Raw genomic sequence first — 19,761 nt, 5'->3', positions numbered from 1 at the left:
ATAACCTTCAGTTAGATGAGGTTTGTTATAAGTATGTTGCACATTTCTTAGCATATATCATGACTCTGTGTGAAACAGCTCTTATTTTACAGCCACATTTATCTGTGCTGGCAACCTGGTATTACAAATATTTTTAAAATTTCTTTGACTTATTTTATGTAGCAAATGCTGAAATACTAAGACAGACTAGAGAAAATGTTGCAGTATTTACAAATTGTTAGTAAAAGTATTCTGTTTTATACAGCAAATACTTTAGACCAACTATAGAGGAGTAGGCTGTTGATCACTTATAACAAATACATGGAATTCATACAAGTTTCAGGAATATTTTAGTATTTTTTCTGAAAATGCTGCCAAAATAATCCTAAGAACTTGAGTAAGGTTACTAATACTTAAATTGGTAGTGGTTGCAATGTAGATATAAAGGAGCTAAGAAAAACCCTCAGGATTTAGGTTAACTGTGTGAGCTTTGTTATATTCGTAGGTATTATTATAGTGTCATTACAAATATGATTCCTCATGCCATTTTTCTGATATTTTTCCACTGAGGAACACAGGAAACTATGCTGCATCAGAGCACCAGCAGTGTGCTGTTAATATACCTGTAGTCCAAACAGAACCTACCTCATTAATTCCCAGATATGGAAGATACTTGGTTGTTAACTGGTTGCAAGGATGAATGCCTGCTTTGAATTCCTTCCCTGCCTCTGCTACCAGAGTTGCTGTGGGATGCCAAGTAAATCACATAAACTGTCAGAGTCTCATTTAGTCATTAATCATACATTACTGATTTTGTGAATGCCCAAACTAAGGCACCTGTGGCCAAAACTTGCATAAAGTGTTCACCACTGCAGTAAGATGCAATGGGAACAGTGCTTTAAGTATGTGCAATAAAACTGTTAAATAGACTTGACATTGAGAGGTGTTGAGATAGGCACCCAGAATTACTCTTAGTCTCTCTTTGGTCTCCACTTTCTTACATGAAAATAATAGTCTAACCTAATCTTGGGAAGATTATGAAGAAAAGCATTAACAGTATTTGCAGGGCAGTAGGTACCAGTGCAGTGAATGATGAATTATGCACTTAGGTTAGAACCTGGTTGTCTTTTGTGGGAGAACATGTACTGGTTTTAGTTATATATTTAGGCCTGACCTTGCAGAAAACTCTGTTTTTTCTCTTACTTAAATTACTGTAAAATCAAATTCTTAGTGTTTTTTCTCTTACTTAAATTACTGTAAAATCAAATTCTTAGTACAGTGGTCAAACAATAAAGTATATATAATAATTGGGCATTATTGTTCAGTCCAATGCAGTTTTAAAGTAACACTACCTACCTGACTTTTGAAATGAAAGTAGTAAACAAACAAATTATTCTAAAGAAGTCTCCTGTCTTAGTCATCATTCTGTTTTATTTATTTAAATTCCTCTTTGGAGCAGAATACAAAAACTTCATTACTTTTCACTGAGAATCTTCTTATAAACTAAGGAAATAATATAGTCCCCATTTGATGGATTTGGAAGTAAGATACGGTCAAAATAAACCCATACACATTAAAAAACATCAGTGTGTGTAAGTTTGGGGCTTCAGTTTCAAACTTAGAGGTGCCGGCCTTTAGACTGAACTCTGGCCCAAGCTCCTCACGTTGTGAATGGCACCTCAGAATGTGTCATCCAAAGCAGCCAGCCAGGTCGGCGGCGTGTCCCAGACTGTCCCCTGCGGTAGCCCTCTGCTAACCGAGAGGGAATGTCTGAGCCTGGGGTAGGTCTGGAATGGTGTGTCTAAGGTTCTCCATGCATTTCATGCTCGGTGGTTGCTGGGTGAACAGCAGAAGCAAGACCCAGTGTTCGAAGATGGTTGATTGCTTTGACAATATCTCTTGCCTCAAAGCCCCTGAGAGACCTGGGCAGAGGCATGGGTAGTTTCTGAATTGTTCAGCTTAGGGGTGACCTTGGTGTGAGCCATGGAGGCCTGGCAGTCCAGAGCTGTTCTGGGCAGGCAGAGAGGTACACAGGGAAACTTTACAGGCAAAATAAAACTACATTCAGTGTTAGGCAGGAGACAAATTAGAGTTTGCAGCATCACAGCTTTCGTACCTTGGCTCCATCTCAGGCACCATTAAATGCCTTTTCTGTATTTGCCAAGAGACATTCATTTTAATGCAGTAAGTTGAACCTTGGTTTTTCTTCTCTCTGCCTATTATTTTCTTCCCTTCTGTTGTCCTCTTTCTTATTATGGACAGATGTGGCCACTGTCAAATTGAATAATTTTCTTGCATATTTGTTTGACTGACTTTTTTCCCCTAATTTGCTGATACAGTCAACTGTGCCAGTAAAGCAATTATGCAAAATTGTGTATAAAGGTTTAATGATACAAAACAGTGTTCATCACAAATCTAATTGTAATTCTTAACATCCTTCCATAAACTCTGTGGTTAATACCTATTTTTTAAAAACCTGTATTTAGTTCAGTAGATAAGGAGATGTTTAATGTACATGTCACTGTTAACTTTGAAAGGGAGCAATAAATAAAAACAGTGATTTGGAAGAGTTCAGATAATGATCTGTGTGCTTTCAGATAGGGATTATTAACTGAACTTGTTCAGGAAAAGAGCAGTGAAGCAATACTTGGTAATACTTTCACTGACGCCAAAAATCCCATTGGCTTTTCTTAATCCAGAATATAGAGCATTTAGAAACATTCCAAAGCTGATATTTCTCCTTCATGTTTGCGTTGATATTTTCTGATTTCCGCACTACTGCTTTCCTCAGAACCCTGTCTGGGATTTAATCCTACCACAGAAAGTACTGGCGAGTCAGATATTATTATTAGGATTGACATTTAGTAGAGTCCCATTTACGTCAGGTCATTATGTACTGCGGGGAGAGACCTTCTGCCACAGTCACTAGAGACAAAGCACACGCTGCTTCCATCAGGCGGGGCATGAGGAGGGAGAACAAAAAATGTTTCCCCTTTCTATCCCCTTCTTAATTAGCAGTTCTAGGCTCTATGTCACCTTTGCACAAAGGAAATGCTCCAGACTGTAAGGACAGGGAAGAGGTAACAACCCAGCAGTGCTTTCTGCTACCTCAGGGTCACTTGGTTGCTGAAGTGTGAAGGTGAGTTCTGTTCACTTGGGTCACTCCAGGTATTGAAATGTGTGAGCTGTGTTATACTGAACAGAGCAGTCTGTAGCTTATATAAACAGCTTTAATTTACTGCTTTCTGAAAACAGAGGCCTGAAGCAGTCATGGAGGTTTCAGGAATGTTGTTTGTGTACATTAGAAATAGTAGTTTTTGCAGTCTTCCCATAGCTCATAAAGGATAACGGTGTCACTGCTGGAGAAAAGAGAAGAGAATGATTATTTTTTTTCTTCACAGTCTACTAATATTTTCAGGGCTTGATATAATGTGCCTTTAACAAACCGTGAACTTCTCTCTTACTGAGTCACTGCATCCTGCCTACATTCAGTGTAGGCAGAGAACCATTATACTAATCCACTCTTCCATCATATCTCTAGCAAACACATGTATTTTCTTCGAATATTTAGTTTGATACAAGGAGTGCAAAATTTTTATTTGGCAACACAAATAAGTAGGAGACTGTGACTTCTGAACTTTGAAACATTAATTGTGGGAGTTCTGGTTTTCAATTATGATATGATTTGACAAATGTATGACAACGATATTTGGCTTTAAGGGAATAATCCTGCCACCTCGCAGCAACCTTAGAGTAATTCATTGACCTCTGCAGCTAGGACAGATTTAAAAGGCAGATGCTGAAATTGGACTTTTGCTTTGTTTTTTAACAGGTACGGTTATATGCAAGGCCTGATGCAATCCGAAGAGGATCGGGGGACTATGCTCTAAATATTACAAGGAGACTCATTGAGTTTTATGAGGATTATTTTAAAGTGCCCTATTCCCTGCCAAAATTAGGTAAGATTTCCCAAAGAATATTGAAGTAAACCCAAGAATGAGAGATTAAGGCAACTATTTTAAAGAAATGTAATCTATTTGATTTCAAGTTAAATGTTTGGGTTGATTTAGGAGGATCAGTAAGCAAGAAAGCAGTCAGAACTTAGATTTGTTAGACAATGGGTAGAGAGCTTTCACTGGTAAGAGGGCTGAGTTTTCCTTTGGTGTTTTTTTTTTTTATGTCTGTTTTGGTCCTTACTCCTGTGAGATAGCCACTGGAAGGTGTTTATTCTGTAATACTTGTACCTTGCTGTCTCAACCTTGAAGGGGGAACAGAAGTGAAAATATTTGTGGAAACCTGTAGCAGTGCAGGACTGTGGGCTTGTTTTTTCTTTTTTGTTTTTATGGCTCATATGGCTTATTAATGATGATTAGTAGACAAGCTTATTGTCTTGTTGTTTATTGAAAAATATTGTTCTGAGTTTGTTTTACTGTGACCTAAATATAAATCCCATAAATTTTTATTATTTTGTAAAAACAGTTTCTTCTCATCTTCCCTTTCGCCACAATCAGTTGGTCTCCGACTCATTTAAATAGTTCCCACAGTATTATTATGCCCTCCCTCCTTTGGAGCATGTTTGATAAAGATTCAGAAAAACCTGTTGCTCAGCAGCAGGAGGACAGCATGTGTTTGATCAGAAGTGTTAGAGTTGGAACCACAGGTGATCCTCCCAGGAAGTCAGGTTTTATTTCATTAAATCCCTTGCCTGCTTAGTACGTTTGTTGGACTTAGAGCTAATGGTGTCAGAGACAGATAATGTAATAGATGTTTCTAGATGAGGGTATTGCATGAGTATTTTTATAAGTATGTTGTGGCATTTATTTCTTGGTGTCTTTTAATAACAGGTTACAGGTAGTGTGCTCCTAGAGAAATATGCAGATGGCATATTTAAGTATACAGAAATGAACATGTGTGTACTTTAATGTATGTCTTCAAGTGTGTTAATAATGTTTTGTAAAGGAAGTTCTAGGCTTACAGGGGCCAAAAATTTAGAGGTGAAAAAATAATCAAGAACTTATTGAATAGAAAAGATGGACATAGAACAGTTTTGGTTGAAAGGGATCTTAAAGATCATCTAAACATCTATTCTATTTCAGGTAATTTATTGAGAATGCCAGCTGGCAGCAGTGGTAGTAACTGTATCTGCTTCAGAGTATCTTTCAAAATTGTAACATATGGTCTTTAAACCCAACCTGCTATATCCATTGTCATTGTGCTGTGCTTTTAAAAAACACTCATTGTAAGTTAATATATTCCAGTTTGTGTCTTTTTGGAACAGAACAGGAGGAATAGTAGCAAATAAAGCTGTACATTTTCATCAAATATTTGCAGTAAAATTGTTAATAGGAAATACTGCATGAATACTTTAGCCATTCAGTAGTGATACTATGAAAATAATTACTATAGAGGATAATTTTTCATAATATAGTAAGGTTGTATTCATCTAACATAAACATAGGAGAAAAAAATTCTAAACTCAATGCTGTAAATAGTTTAAAAAAAATTATTTGCAGATTGGTACAGGTATATTTGTTTCAGTTTGTCAAAACACTGATTGCTGTGTTTAAGCATATGTCTTTAACCTGAAAGAACACTGAATTTTTATTTTTGTTTTAAACTTGAAAAAGAATTCATAGGTTAGAAGGTTAGGGACAGTAGTCTGATGAGTGAATAGAAGGACTAAAATTGGTAATAATCTGTCTGTGATAGGGATTTCTCAGTAGTATTGAAGAGTTTCCTAAATGAAAATACAAAACAGCACTAGTGATAGCAGTGAAAAAAGCATGTGCCTCAGGTAGATGCGTGGATCCTGAAAATGCGCCTGGGCTCTCCAAAAGCTTAAGACTCACCTGATTTACTGCTGTCAGCACTGCAAAGGGTTGAGTACTTTATTAAGGTTTTAAGCAAAATGAGCATGTTTTCTTTGGCGGGGCATTTCAGAAGTTTTTAATTTCACTTCTAAGTGTGAAGGTGGGAGTGAAAAATGAAGAATGTACTTTGGAAAGCTTTTTAATGTCAACAGTTTTATAGAAAATGTTCCCTTTCAAACATAGTTTTTTTTTGAAAAAATTGTTTCATGTACTTTGCAGTTCTAGCAAGAAGAAACTTAACCAAATGTAATTATTTTGGTTGAAAGCACAATTTATGTTTACAAAATAATTTTGTTGAAATATTGTCCAGTTGACTATGGAGGTGCTGTACCAGCTATTGAGTGAGACAGTTTTATGTCACTGGTGTCTGTGGGGCTGTCTGTGTGAGTTGGAGCTACAGATGATTCTCCCTGGATGAGGGACCTGCCACCTTTGTCAGAGCGCTTTGTCATTTATGTGGTCATCCATTTGAGCTCTCTGTATGGTAGGAGTATCTGAGGACATTTAGGCTCTTTAGAAGTGTTGCTGTATCAGAAAGATCTGTGTTCATTTGTTCACTTCTGAGTCATTGAGGTCCATTTCCAAGGCATTTTAAAGTAGTGCTCCTTATTTGTGTTTATACTACATCATCCAGTGTTCTCTACAGGAACCAATTCCTCCTGTTGCTCTTGACTGCCTGACTGGTGGTAACCAGGCTTTCTTGCTGTGCTTACATGCAGTCAGGTGGCTCTGGTTTTTTTTCACATCTTACGTGGTCTGTACTGCCTTCGGAATGCACTGGAGAAGTAGATTTGTTTTCCAATTGATGTGAATTCTGGTAATGAATTTGAATTGGGAATTTCTCTAAGTGGAATTAACAATTTCCGTAGTTAAAACTTCTACTTAGTATGTAGGTCTCTGCTTTTTTTTCCTACATCATGCTCTGAATTGGATGGTGTTTGTGTAAGGTTTCAAACCAATAATTTTTATATGAATTTCATTTATGAAAAATAAATCGTCTTTTAAAAAAACCTATGTTTTTCCAAGACTATAATACTATCATTGTAAACATTAGTTAATGTGATGGGTAGATAAACTATTGAATTTTATTTAATCTAAAAAGGTATACAGAAAGGTTTTTAATTGTGGCTAGTGAATACAAAATATTTCTGTATTTATATCACACAGTTATTTTTAATCCTGTTTGCACTGCACAAAAAACTGCTTTGTATGCATTGAGCTTTTTCTTATGAGGGTCTTAGAGACTGGAAAGGTCTTGAATTTTTCCCCCGAAGCCCTGGCCAGTTGCTGTTTTGAAGTGTGCAGAGCATAAAAATTTAAAAAGGACAAAAAACAAACAGAAAACCACCTTAAAAGAGTCTTCAAAGGTTAAAGTCACACTATGGGGAATGAAAAGGTAATCAAACCCTCTTGCTATATGGACTGCTGTGACTCTTTAGTTGTAAATGGTTTGAGGTGGAGGGGATGACTGGCTTTTCCAACCAAGACTCCACGGCATGTGGGGTCATATGAGAGTGGAGTAGAGTGTCAGAATCCCCTCCCTCACCTTGCTGTCAAACTGCTTGTGATGCAGCCCAGATTGGCTCATGTCCAGCCTCTCCTCCACCAACACCTCCAAGTGAAGTATATTTTCAGACTTCTTGAAGTCCTTTTCTGTAGATTTACTATAGTACACTTTGGAGTTTCATCTGATATATTTTATGTGGTTATCATTTGGTGGGGTGTTTTTCCTTTATAGGTATGGATGGGGTACTAATTACCTGCTTCATGCAAAAATTTTACGGTTTTGTTTTCATTATGCTGCATTAAACACTTTGAAGTGGTGAATGCAAAGTTTCAAGAAATTATTTTCCAAGGGTTTTAGTGAACATGCTGCACAATGGAAGACAAGATTGGACCATTAACATTTACTCGTGGAGTAGTTTTGGAGGATTCAGTTTTTAAACTATGTCACTGAAGAACTGAAACTCTTACGATGTAAAGAAATATCTCAGCCATTAGCATGAGTAAATTTAGCAGGGGAATATTCCCGTTCTGATTTTTAGAAGAAACTCATTTACCTCTGTTCCATTCACTGATGTTTGACAGTGAATATTTTGGTGAGAGAGAACTGCTGCTGCCTGGTGCAGTGAGGGTCCTTGCAGGCCCAGAGAAGAGGTGTTGAGATGCTGTTGTTACGTTAGCCAGATGACTTGCTGTGAGCACTAGTGATTAACTGTTCATTTTGGTTTAAGTGCTTTACTATTATCTTGACTCTTGGATATTCTCCTAACCTGTTCATTGCAATGTTGCCTTCTGCCCTGCTTGATTTTCCATCATGTCCATCAGCAGCTCTTGTGCTACTGCTTTCTTCCCCTTAATTTGCCCTTTCTCCTGTTTCTGCTGCTCCTTGTAGGTGAACCTCCATGTTGTTACCTGAATTCTCTGCTTAGGTTATGCTAAAAGTTTCACAGTTCTACCCTTGTGCTTTCTCTCTAGCCAGTGAGGCTTCCTGCCACCTGTCCAGCTCTGAAATGAAATTACTGTACACCACCAAGCAAGATAGCTTATTTTTTCTTCTCTGTCTATAAAATTTAAAGCATTAATTAGTACTTCTGGAATGGGGAAGGGTGGGAGAGCAGTCACGAAGAGCTTGATTCATGTGCCTAAACATAATTAACTGGTACTGTTAAATGCCATGGGATGTTGTGAGATGTCTTAGCTAATATCCTGCTGGCTTTCAGATGAGATTCTGTTGGGCCATTGGTGGCCCATACCTGGCAGTTTCACATGGATTTATTGTTTTTTAATAGCTTTGAACATCTCAGTTGGGACTATCACCCATGTTTAGGCAGCAGAGTTGAAGCCTGCTATTTTCTTTGACCAACTACTTGAAGCAAACATAATTCTTCTGCACACAGAATGTGTGATTTGTTTTGTTGATACAGATCATTCCTACACAGAGAAACTGTGTAGCTTCTTCCCTTTGGGGTGTGGATTTGGCATGTGAGGGCTTTTTTTTTTTTTTTTTTTCTTTTTTTTTTTCTTTTTTTTTAATTCTAAACTGTGAGTACTTCAAAAACTGGTCAGGACACCAGGGGGAAAAATTCCAGCTCCAGCCATAGGGGAAAGCAATGTATTTTCTCAGAACAATGCTTTGATATAGAAAAGAAACCGTGAATTACTAAACTGAAAAAACCACATAGGAAATCAATCCATAGTATGATGCTAACAAAGAAGGGAGAAAATAGTCATTACTTAAGACTTGCTATATTGCTCTAAAGTATCTCAGATGATAAACCAATTAGTTCCTTTAGTGAGTTTAATATGGCTCACAGTGGGCATTCTAACAGGTTTTGGAAGTTTGTTAAGGGGTACCTCATCTCTCTCTGTTGCATTAGTGTGACAAGGCTGATATTGGCAGGAGATGGGAAAAGTTACGTATAGGAATAAAGTCACCTTATATAGAATAAAGATGAATGAGCCCTGGTGGAAATAATTCCCCTCCGAATGGAATGTTTTCTTTTCATGAGTGAATATGTTGTGATTTCCTTTCCCTCTTTACTGTGACATGAATAGAATCCATACCTCTCAGATAAGGAAAGTGTGTTCAGGAAGGAGTATTATTGCCAGTAGCAGTTCAGTCAGTCCATAGTAAAAACAAGGTGACCAAGTCTGACAGTGTCCCCACTGGCTACTTGGGTAAATCAGCCTGGCTTTTAAATGAGTAATTTAAAAAAAAAGAAAAAAACAAACAAAAAAAAAAACCCAAAAAAAAACCCCCACCTGAGAGTGATGCTGTTATGAGAGGGTAATAGGGTGTGGGATTGTGGGAGATTCCCTGGAAATGTCAGGGCTGTTTTTGAGCCAGGAGAATCCTTCATCTGAATGTAAATAGATTTTTCCCAAGCTGCTCTTCACTATGTCATTTGAACAGTTAGTACCAGTGCAGAAGTGGGTGCACTGAATTTCAACAATGTCTATTCTTAGTTCTCTACCTTGTGAGAAACACAGATGCCTTCAGAAAATGATGCATTTTATCATGAGTTAGGAGAAATAAATCTTGGCTGAGAAGGTACGAGTAAAAGTATCTCTTTTGACTACACAGAGAGGAAACTAATCTGGATAGTTTAAATTTGGTCTCTGATTTTTAGATGGATAAAAGACAAGGTGAATACTTCTGTAGGATTTATAAAATGGAGTAAGATCTCTGACAGACACAGAAACCCCATAGAAATTATGGGAATCACCAGAAAACTTTGGGAACCTCTACCTGGTATGAGATGGTTAAATGCCTAAAAGCACATGAATTCAAAATACTTTTTACATAGCTGTGACTGAAGTAGTTTTCATTATAGTTCCTTTCACTTGCCTGAGCACAGCTCTCATACCTGATTGACCATGTCCAGCTTTTGAACTAATTTTATTTTTTAAAGAGGCTACAGAACAATTTTAGTAACCCGTTAGATTAGAGAGTCGAGAGGGTTCATCAGAGACTTTGACCAGCAGTTGAGACTTCTTATACCAGCAACTGTAGCTTTATTTTAAAGCAGCCTGTGTAGGAAAAGCTTAGGCCTTTGGTCCACAATGAGCTTTATGTTTGTATAGGCATTATGAACAGTAGTTTTTATTATAGGGTAGGGTCTATATGTCATTAGGATACTGTGAGAGCTACTTTCTGTGCATGGTGTGACACTATGAAAGTTGAAATGCAAAGCTCTGAGCTGCATGGCAGAAAAACAAATACAAAAGGGTCTGGAAAAAAGATAAATTATACCACTGAGGATACTGTGGTAAATTTAGATGATGCTCAAGAAAGGGAGTGTGTGAATCCTTGGGCAGTGTGTAGGAAGATTGGATTGCAGTAGAATGTGCTAAACCATGAATTTTTTTATTTTGAAAATTGTACCTATAGCATTTAGTTTGAATGAAGTAGGTAATGCAGTTGATCTATATCAATTAGAGTACTAAGGAGAAAGAAATGAGCTTTTCTCTCAGAATTGAGGTAGAAACCTGATACCATCTATGTCTAAAATAGGACAGAAGTGTTACGCAATCTGCTCAATTATGTTGTCTTATGCTGGAGAAGGAAATGCCTGTTGTTGACCTAATGAAACCTATAGTCCCCTTATGCAGTCTTATACCCTGGGCATTATTTAAACAGCACCTTCTAGAAAACTCTATATTTACAAGCAGAACTAATAGAATAACATGTAATGGAGTAACATGTTCATAAGGGCAGTATTTGAGTAAATATGAAAATTTACTGATGACTTGCTTGATTACCTGTAATTTTGGTTCATAGCCATATAACAAACTTCAGTAATTTCAAGTTCAATACATGAAGGTTCCAGTTTTCCTTTAGCCTTGTAGTTTCAAATGGAAGGAGAGTAAACAAGGATACTATGGTGACTCCTGTTTTTCCTGTCTTAACATGTGAAGTAGTGGATGTCCTGAAGACTGAAACTCAGCAAAATCAGTGTTGTACTGGTGAGAAAAAAAAAAAGGCAGATTATAGGACTGTCCACATCAAGCACTGACACAGTTCACTCAAACTTTTTGTTTAACATGTGCAATTTGAGTACAGGTAAATTCTATAATTTTTTAAGCAATTTTGCTGTGAATTGATTGAGGCAGGTAGTTTCATACTTCAGTAGCAGTATCAGCAACAATATTTTCCACTAGTATTTTCTTCTCATTCAGCATTGTGGTTTTTGGCCTCCCACATTTTATTTGAAAAGTGAAGACAACTCAGTTTCAGGCTGGACTCAGGAAGAAGTTCAAATGAGTCTAAGAAGAACTATAAATCAATACATTGGAATATTTTTTCTATTCATGTCTAAAAATGTGTTCTGTACCAGTTTTAGCCTGCCTAGTGTTATCCTTCTGATCCCTGTAATTGCTGTATTGGATCTCCAGCCCTGGAAGAGGTAATGTCATGATAATGTTCAGAGTCTTATTTCAGAAATCTGTTCAGAGTTATATTTCAGAAGCACAATTTTATTTAGACTGAAAGTCATACTATAGCCTATTTCCTTGGTCAAGATAGGCAAGAAAGCCTTAAAAGACATTTTTCCTGCATTTCTCACTCACTGCAGGCACTTAGAGCTGTTAGGGTTTGTGTAACTCCTTGCCTTCATTCTCTTAGGGTAAGCCTACTGTTTGTAGAGTTAGCAAACTGATTTAGGATGCTTAACTGTAGTTTCAGAGCTAATCTGTACCTTCTGCCACTTATTCAGAGTCTCTAAATGGCTGGGATGACAACTTCCCTGCAGAAAGACTGAAAGGGGATTTTAATGGTTCTTGCATTGTGTTGTTCCTTTTGCCTTCTTTTTGCAGCAATTTCAAAAATCCTACCATCAGTTTCATGCTGATTATTAGGACCTTTTTGAGTATGTGAATTTATTTATTTTTCATACCAGTTACTGCTAAAAGTAAGTGAGAAGAACAATTGGCTTTTTGTTTCTTTTTTTTTTCCCCTGCAGCACTGAAGAAGTGTTCCTGTTAACTCTCCATGTTTTCAGTTTTAGAAGGATTGTGCTCCTCTGGGGTAGTTTGTTACGCTCTCCAGATGGTGTTGTGACAAAGTTTGTTTTCCATTAGATTCTGATTTGAGGGCAGCAGATATATTACACTGAGAAACAGAAGTTTCACTAGGCAAAACTGATGATAAAGCACTTTTCCCACTGCCTTACTTAAACTGATTTGTATTTGACTTTGCTTATTTTCTTATGCTTGTTCTGAAATATGCATGTATGTATTCTAAAATGTTATCTATTCACACATAATGTAATGCCAAGATCATGGCAATTCCATAGTTGTCTCTACTAAGAACATTTTTCTTCACAATGAACCTTGTGCCATAAAGAAAAGAACTGAGGGAAGTACACATAGACACACTCAAAATAATTGAATTAATATTCTTCCCAGGAAATCTAAAAGGTATGCATTACCGGTGCAGTGAGAGTTAAAAAAAGAGTTACCACTTACTGAAAATATCCTGCATATTAGGAACAGTCAAAAATCTTTATGCAGATGTGTAAAAATGAGCTTTCACATCTTGCTTCTGAACTGTAAAAATCCCCTATAGATACAGGTGTAAAGAAGATACATTTTCATATATCAGCACAGAGCATGTGAAGTTTCTTTCAAGAGATTATGATAGTGTCTTGAAAAGATCATAACACATTAAAGTGGGACTTAAGTAGGCCAGAGATTTTTGTTCATACAAAAGATGTGAGAAAGTGTATAGCTACTGAGCTGAATAAACCTATTGCTGCTGGCTAGATTCTGCTGGCTTAGTTATAAACCTTCCACCTGTACTAGCTAGTTTCTGTAAGCTACTGAAATTCAAAGGGATGTATGTGCTCACCTTTCATTGCTTTTGCTAAGGATATTGTAACTGAAAAATATCCTAATATAATGAATTATGCTACGTTTGCAGTTCCATGCTTGAAGCAACTTCATTTTTACGTTGTGGAAACCAATGATTTTCAGTGTAACGATGAAAATATTAAGATATCTGAACAACTTTAATTTAAGCAAGTGAATTACCATTGTGCATTTCCCCCTCGCCCCACCTTGCTTGCTGTGTGCTGGCAAGCTGCTTAAAATGGTATATGGGCATTGAAAGAATCACTTAATTAAAACTCAGTGAAGATCTCTGGTATGTACTGCTAGACTTGCTTTCCCTGTTCTCTCTTGTTGTATATGAATTCTCCTTTTCTTTTCCGCTAATTTATTTAAATGCCATCTGCTTGTGTATTTAAACCATAACATTTCCAGATTCAGGATCAGTTCTGTGAAGACTGCGATTTCTGTCGCTCTCTCTGATTCTTATCAGTAACACTTCTAACAAAGCTGTCCTTGTGAAGATGTATATTTGTCACAGTGATAGCACACTTCAGGACGTGTATTAAGCAAAAACAACTCCCACCGTTCAACTAAAAAATATGTTCCTTGTCACATGCTACTGCTCACTGAAATTAAACTTGGGCAACATTTTAGTCTAGAAAAATCCAGCTGCTTTTTCTTCTTGGAGGGTTTGGCACCGCTGCATGTTGTTCTGCTTTTGTAAGTAAGTGGACAGTTGAATCCTGAAGTGGGTGGGAGTAGGAGGGAAGGGGACAAAAGAACTTAGAAATGTATTCTGGAGACCCCTGTCCTAAGTTTCTGCAGCTATTGCTGTCTCTCTGGGGGGCTTAGATAAATCTTTAGAAACTGTTTCCAAATAGTCCCTGAGTTTGTGGTTATTGGCAACAATAGGGAACTTTGAGTGAAATGGATCATGCCAAAGGAGCTCCTGATATGTATTTTATTCAGCAGGGACTTTGGTCTATCACTACCTCTGTGACACTAGGTTTACTTTTGAAGTCATGTTGTAAAAGCACAGGTAATTTAACAGAACGTTAATTACATGTGGCTCTTTATGATGTGATTCCCAAGCAGTAACTGAGGTCAGTAGTTGAATTCCTCATAGGAAATTATGTGAGATGTTTCCATGGTTGTTATAGTACCTAAGCACATTGTAATCACTGTTTACAGGAAATGCATTTGTAAATGGAGAACCACCTCAGCTCTGTTGTCCTTTCTAGATGCTCAGCTGAAAGCCAAGGAGTGTTAAGAGGTGAGGGCAGGCAGATGTTTTGCTGATCAGACATGTATAAAATGTTCAGTTGTCAGATAGAATTTGAATGTGCATTGAGACAGGAGGCAGCTGGAACTTGTATCCTTTCATGGTTGAGTATTGATGAGTCATGTGAGGGACATACAAGCGACTGCAATATTTCCTGCTTTAAAGTTGATCTGAGAGGTATTCTTCCTAGGGTGCTAATTCTCAGATGTGGAAATAAGCTTCACAAAACTGTCAGCCATAACTTAGATACATAGTAAAATGCATTATATGTCTTTTCATGTAAAAGTTAATTCCTAGGAAACTTTTCTTCATATTCTTGAAATGTTTTAAGCTTTGCTTCTTTCTTAAGGTAATCACAGACAATTGAATTTTAAGGACAAAGGAGCAGGCTGTTAATCAATAAAAAATAGGTGCATTAGAAATACAGTTTTATGCTTTATGCCATATCTCCACGATTTTCTGTAGAAACCATACAACAGTTTCCAAATTATTAAAAGGGTCTGAATTTTACAAGTTAAGATTGATAACACAATGATCTTATGTAGCTCTTAATAAAACCTTTCAAAGACAAGAATATTGCCAAGTGATACTGAAGGATATTTGAAATCACTCTCAGTCATTTAGGGTAATGGTGAACAGAGAGCTTTCTGTAATGCTTATATTTTATTTGGGGACAGCTGGATGCAAGTCCAGCCCAGAAAAATTAACTGTTTTATCTTTGTCAGTCAATTTCTTGGGAAAAAAAAAAGAAAAGAAAAAAGCTTGCTCTGCAATCAAAATACAATTGCTGTGTGACAGCTTTGATGTGGAGTATAAAATGGTCAAATCTAAGTACACAGCTGAAGGATAATTTAATGTTTCAATAGTGAAGTGCAGAAAAATAACATTACAAGTGAGTAAAATGTAATTTTAAACATTAAAAGCAAATCTTCCTACAAGTAGTTCTAACCTCTTGAAATTTTACATATACTTGTCTGTGAATGTTCCTTTAATAATAATATGTCTGTCCAACCATATATACTGGCCTGTACTTTATGATGATAAAGCCTATAAAGACTGTAAGCACACATATCTATATATAAAATTCCAGTCAGCAGATGCCAGACTTTAATGGAGGCTCTTCCAAACTATAGTTCCCACCTTTCTGCTGTCATATATAACAGGCATAAGTCTAATCATGGAACCAAGAAGTGTGCACCATGGAATAAGGAATCTGGGAACAGAGAGTCTTTCGAGCATGCGATGACTTTGGAAATGTGGATAATGAGAGGATTGGAGTGTGCTGGTTTTGCTGCTGGTTTTTGGTGACTGATTTTGTATTTATCCTGAACGCAGTGTTCAGAACATAGGCATGTTTCTGTCATTGCTGAGCAGGGCTTACACAGAGCCAAGGCCTTTGTTGCTTTTCATGCTGCCACACTGGGGAGGGGACTGGGGGTGCCTGGGAGGTTGGGAGGAGACACAGCCAGGACAGGTGACCCAAACTGACCAAAGGGATGTTCCAGACCATCTGACATCACACTCAGTGTATAAAGTGGGGGGAAGAAGGAGGAAGGGGGTGATGTTTGGAGTGATGGTGTTTGTTTTCCCAAGTCACCGTTATTTATACCTGGTGAGGCTCTCCTGGAGATGGCTGAACACCTGCCTGCTTGTGGGAGGTGAGGAGTTCATTCCTTGTTGTGCTTTGCTTCTACTTGTGTGCACAGCTGCTTTCCCTAGTAAACTGTCTCAATACACAAGTTTTCCAGCTTCTATTTTTCTGATTCTCTCTCTGATACCACCGGTGCAGGAGTGAGCTACTCTGTGGTGCTTGGCTGCTGCTTGGGGTTAAACCATGACCTTATGGCAATTTTCAGGCTCTTATCTGTGGGTCCCATGGAGAAGATGGTTACTGTTAGTTCACTGGTTATGAACTAGTTGTCCCTCATTTCAGAAGTCTGACATTTTTGAATTACCTCCTCCACTTAAAAATCATCACTGCAGTTCTTTTTCGTCAGACTCAAGAAAGATCAGGCAAGAAGATTGTCCTATATGCAGTTTAGAAAGATATTAACTTCAGTGGTGTAAAATAGTTTTCTTCCCTTTGATTTTTTGGAGGTCACTTTTAACCAGCTCTTTCCAAAGAACTGTTTTTCAGGCTGGTCCTGTAGTTCAGCTGTACTGCTGAGAAGCTGCAGCTGGCTTGGCTATCCAGAACTTCTTAAGTCAGGTCTGCTGCCAGTGTGCATGAAACTATAATCCTGGAAGATTATAGTCACAGATGGTACAGCAGCATAAAGCTAAGTGTAATTCCAAAGTAACTTGTAACATTCTAGCGTATGTTGTGTGCGTTATCAAAATCAGTGACCTCAGACTCAGAAAACTCCTGATTGCTCTCAGCAAAATAAAGGTGGCAGTCAACCCACTTAGAGAGAAAGATCTGTCTTACACTCTACCACTAACAGCTCATTTCCATTATTCAAGTAGTCTATAAGTAAAAGTTGACAGACACAGAAGCTGTAAAATGTTTCCCTTCAATATTCATATTTAGGAGGAGGGCTCCTATAGAGAGGTAATAGGACTAGAGATAATATAAATGTCTCTATTCATATCAAAACTTTTGACTTGACAAGCAAGCTATTTTATATTTTGGAAGGTAATTCCATGCAGAACCAGTCTTTTGACAGCATATTCTTTGATCTCTTAGACTTGTGAGCTTCACTGAAATTCATTTTAACACTCCCAGCTGGGAATTTGCCTTCACTGCGCATCCAGGATCAAGGCATTTTGACCTAGGGATTATGAACAAGTCCCCACAGTACTGTGTTCCTCCATCTTTGTGTGAAGATGGAAGATTCCTGATAATGTTGCTATGGGTTCATGGTATTAAAATGCAGAACTACTCAGGTACATTTAGAAGCTTTTTTGAATGTCTTTATCCATGTATCATTACCTACAGGGGATAATGCCTTCCTTCAAATTGCTAAAACCTCACCAGTGATGCAGATCTGGATAGAACTGGATTTTGATAAACACCCACATGTGGGCGGGGGTCTCTTCAGTAAGACATCTTTCCTTTATCCTCATACTCTAGCACCTTGTTCTTCCTTAGACTAAACATGCTAATGAAAGATGTGTCATAGAAAGGTAGTAAATTTTCATTTGTTGGTGTTCTTCCCTCAGTACATGTTTATGATTTTTTAGTCAGTAGCTCTGTGTCTCATGCTCTGATGGAGAAATTGCACGAGTGCGTTTCTCTCATATACACGTCCTTCTTTTCCAATGGCTGACACTTTTCGTGTGTGTGTGTGTGGAGTACCCCAGTAAAGGAAAGGCATCCTCTTCATCCTCTCACAAATCTGTTATAGGGGGCTCATTCTCAAAAGCATAGACCATGTTGCATTTCCTTCAGCATGAATAGGTTGCATTTTTGGTGTAATCTATATTGGTGTAAAAGTTGCACCTGTAAAGATTCTTTCTTTCTTGTCTTAGCAGATTTAGTGCAAAACGAAACAGCAGATGCACACATTGGATTTTATAATAAAGAAATACTAGAACCTTGGCTTACACTTTTCTTTATGCTGATCACTGAGTTTTTTAACTTCAGAATTTAATAATAATAATATTTTCTCTTTTTTCCTGTCTTTGGGAGGATTGACTGTGTAGACTGAGTGCTGATTATCATTATTATAGTGCTAATTGTCTTTGTTACCCTTTTCTGGTCTTTCTGTGTGTGCCATTTTAGGATGGCAGTGGCCTCTGTGTCAAACTGTTTTTTCATTTGTACGTTACACTTCTCTGTGGTGTACTGTGTTTTCCAGACTCAGTTAGCAGGAAGCTGAAGCTGAGTCCTGTACCAGGTTTAAAAATTACATGTGCTCAAAATGGAATGAAATTTTAATGGGTTTTAGCAGCGTACTAAGATTTGTATTCTTTAAAAAGATTTTTTTCAGTGGAAGTGAAATAAAAATTGAAAAGGACTTTTTCTCTTCCTTTATTTATCTCACTTGAAGTCACACTTTGACATTTGGGATTATGGATTTACTTGGACTTTATCTCAAAAGTTTGGTTAGTGAGGTGGACTGAGCAGTTGAATCTGTGCATACTAGCTTCTCTACACCACTGTGTTAACTTCTGCATCCCTGCCAACATGATTGTAAAGGCAGTGTAGTTGTAGTACTTAACAGCATATAAATAACCTTTTGTTTACCTTCTCTGTTCTTGACATTATTATGTCCACTGGAGCTGTTCTAACATTGAACCCATCTCTCTGTCTTTAAATGCTATTACAGCAATCTTTGCTTGACATCTTCTTTCCATGTTTTTATATATTGTGATGAGCATTGAGATGGGGAATCCCATGTGCTGTATGTGATTGGAGAGCTGCCAGGAGCTGGGATGAGTTGCAGATTTGAGAATCAATATGAACTGCCTTACTTTACATGTGGGCTATCAACTGGTTGTCCTTGGTACTCAGTATGCATACTTGATTTATGTTTGAAACAGGATGGCACCAAAATATGTACTTTAAGAAGATGATTTCATACATAAAGATAATGTTCTGTCTGCTTGATCTTAAAAGGTGATGCCTCATTTAGGCCTTGAGTTTATCATAAATCTGATTCAGAATGTTTTTAGTCAAGACATTTTGTTCAATTGGATCAGGCTTTATTGTCTTCCTTTATGTTTCTTTTAGATGTTGATGTAATTAACAAAAGTTAATTTCTTTTCCTTTCTTGTTTACTGTCCAAAGCAAAAATATAGTACAATTTTAGAAGATGTGATTGGGGAGCTTTTGTAGGCTGTATTTATGTAGACAAAAAACTTTCTAAAACTGGGGTTTTTGAATATACAATTAAGGTATAGTGTATGATCAGTACACATTGTGCTTAAATTTCCCATTACTGTGTATGAAAACTAAATATAGCATACTGAGATAAGAGCACTTTAAATTTTTTTTGTACTCATCACTATTGAGTGATGTACCATGCTACTACCAGCACATTTGTGTTTTGTGGGCTGCCTCAACTAGGCTGTAATCCTGTCAGCAATCACCAATCAAACATGGCTAGGCATGACCAGAGTTTGTATGGAGGCTGTCTTGTTGGGAAAAGTCTTAATTCACTTGATTTTCTGCTTCTGACCATCTCAATTCTTCTTTTGCAATAGGATGAAATAAACCTAAAGAAATCCTTCACCATGTCAATGCCTTAAAATAGTTGCCCAATTGGTTACATTTGGTGAAATTTTTCCATAGTGTAAATTGTGTCAATGATTCTCCACACCTGAAACCCCATTAAGCCAAAACCACTTCAGAAT

At 37.3% G+C, this 19,761-nt stretch overlaps 1 protein-coding gene across 1 annotated transcript in view; it reads left to right on the top strand.

The window, feature by feature from the left end:
- Positions 1-19,761, top strand: part of LOC131572753 (thyrotropin-releasing hormone-degrading ectoenzyme-like) — a 209,869-nt gene that overhangs the window by 33,536 nt on the left and 156,572 nt on the right. Inside the window, exon 3 of the mRNA XM_058826073.1 lies at positions 3,812-3,938. Within this exon, the coding sequence (XP_058682056.1) occupies positions 3,812-3,938 (127 nt within the window). The remainder of the gene's footprint in view (positions 1-3,811; positions 3,939-19,761) is intronic.

This window comes from Poecile atricapillus, chromosome Z, assembly GCF_030490865.1.
Source record: "Poecile atricapillus isolate bPoeAtr1 chromosome Z, bPoeAtr1.hap1, whole genome shotgun sequence".
In the NCBI taxonomy this organism is placed as follows: domain Eukaryota; kingdom Metazoa; phylum Chordata; class Aves; order Passeriformes; family Paridae; genus Poecile; species Poecile atricapillus.
Note: the sequence above shows the minus strand (reverse complement) of the source record. Positions and strands in the feature narration are given on the sequence as shown.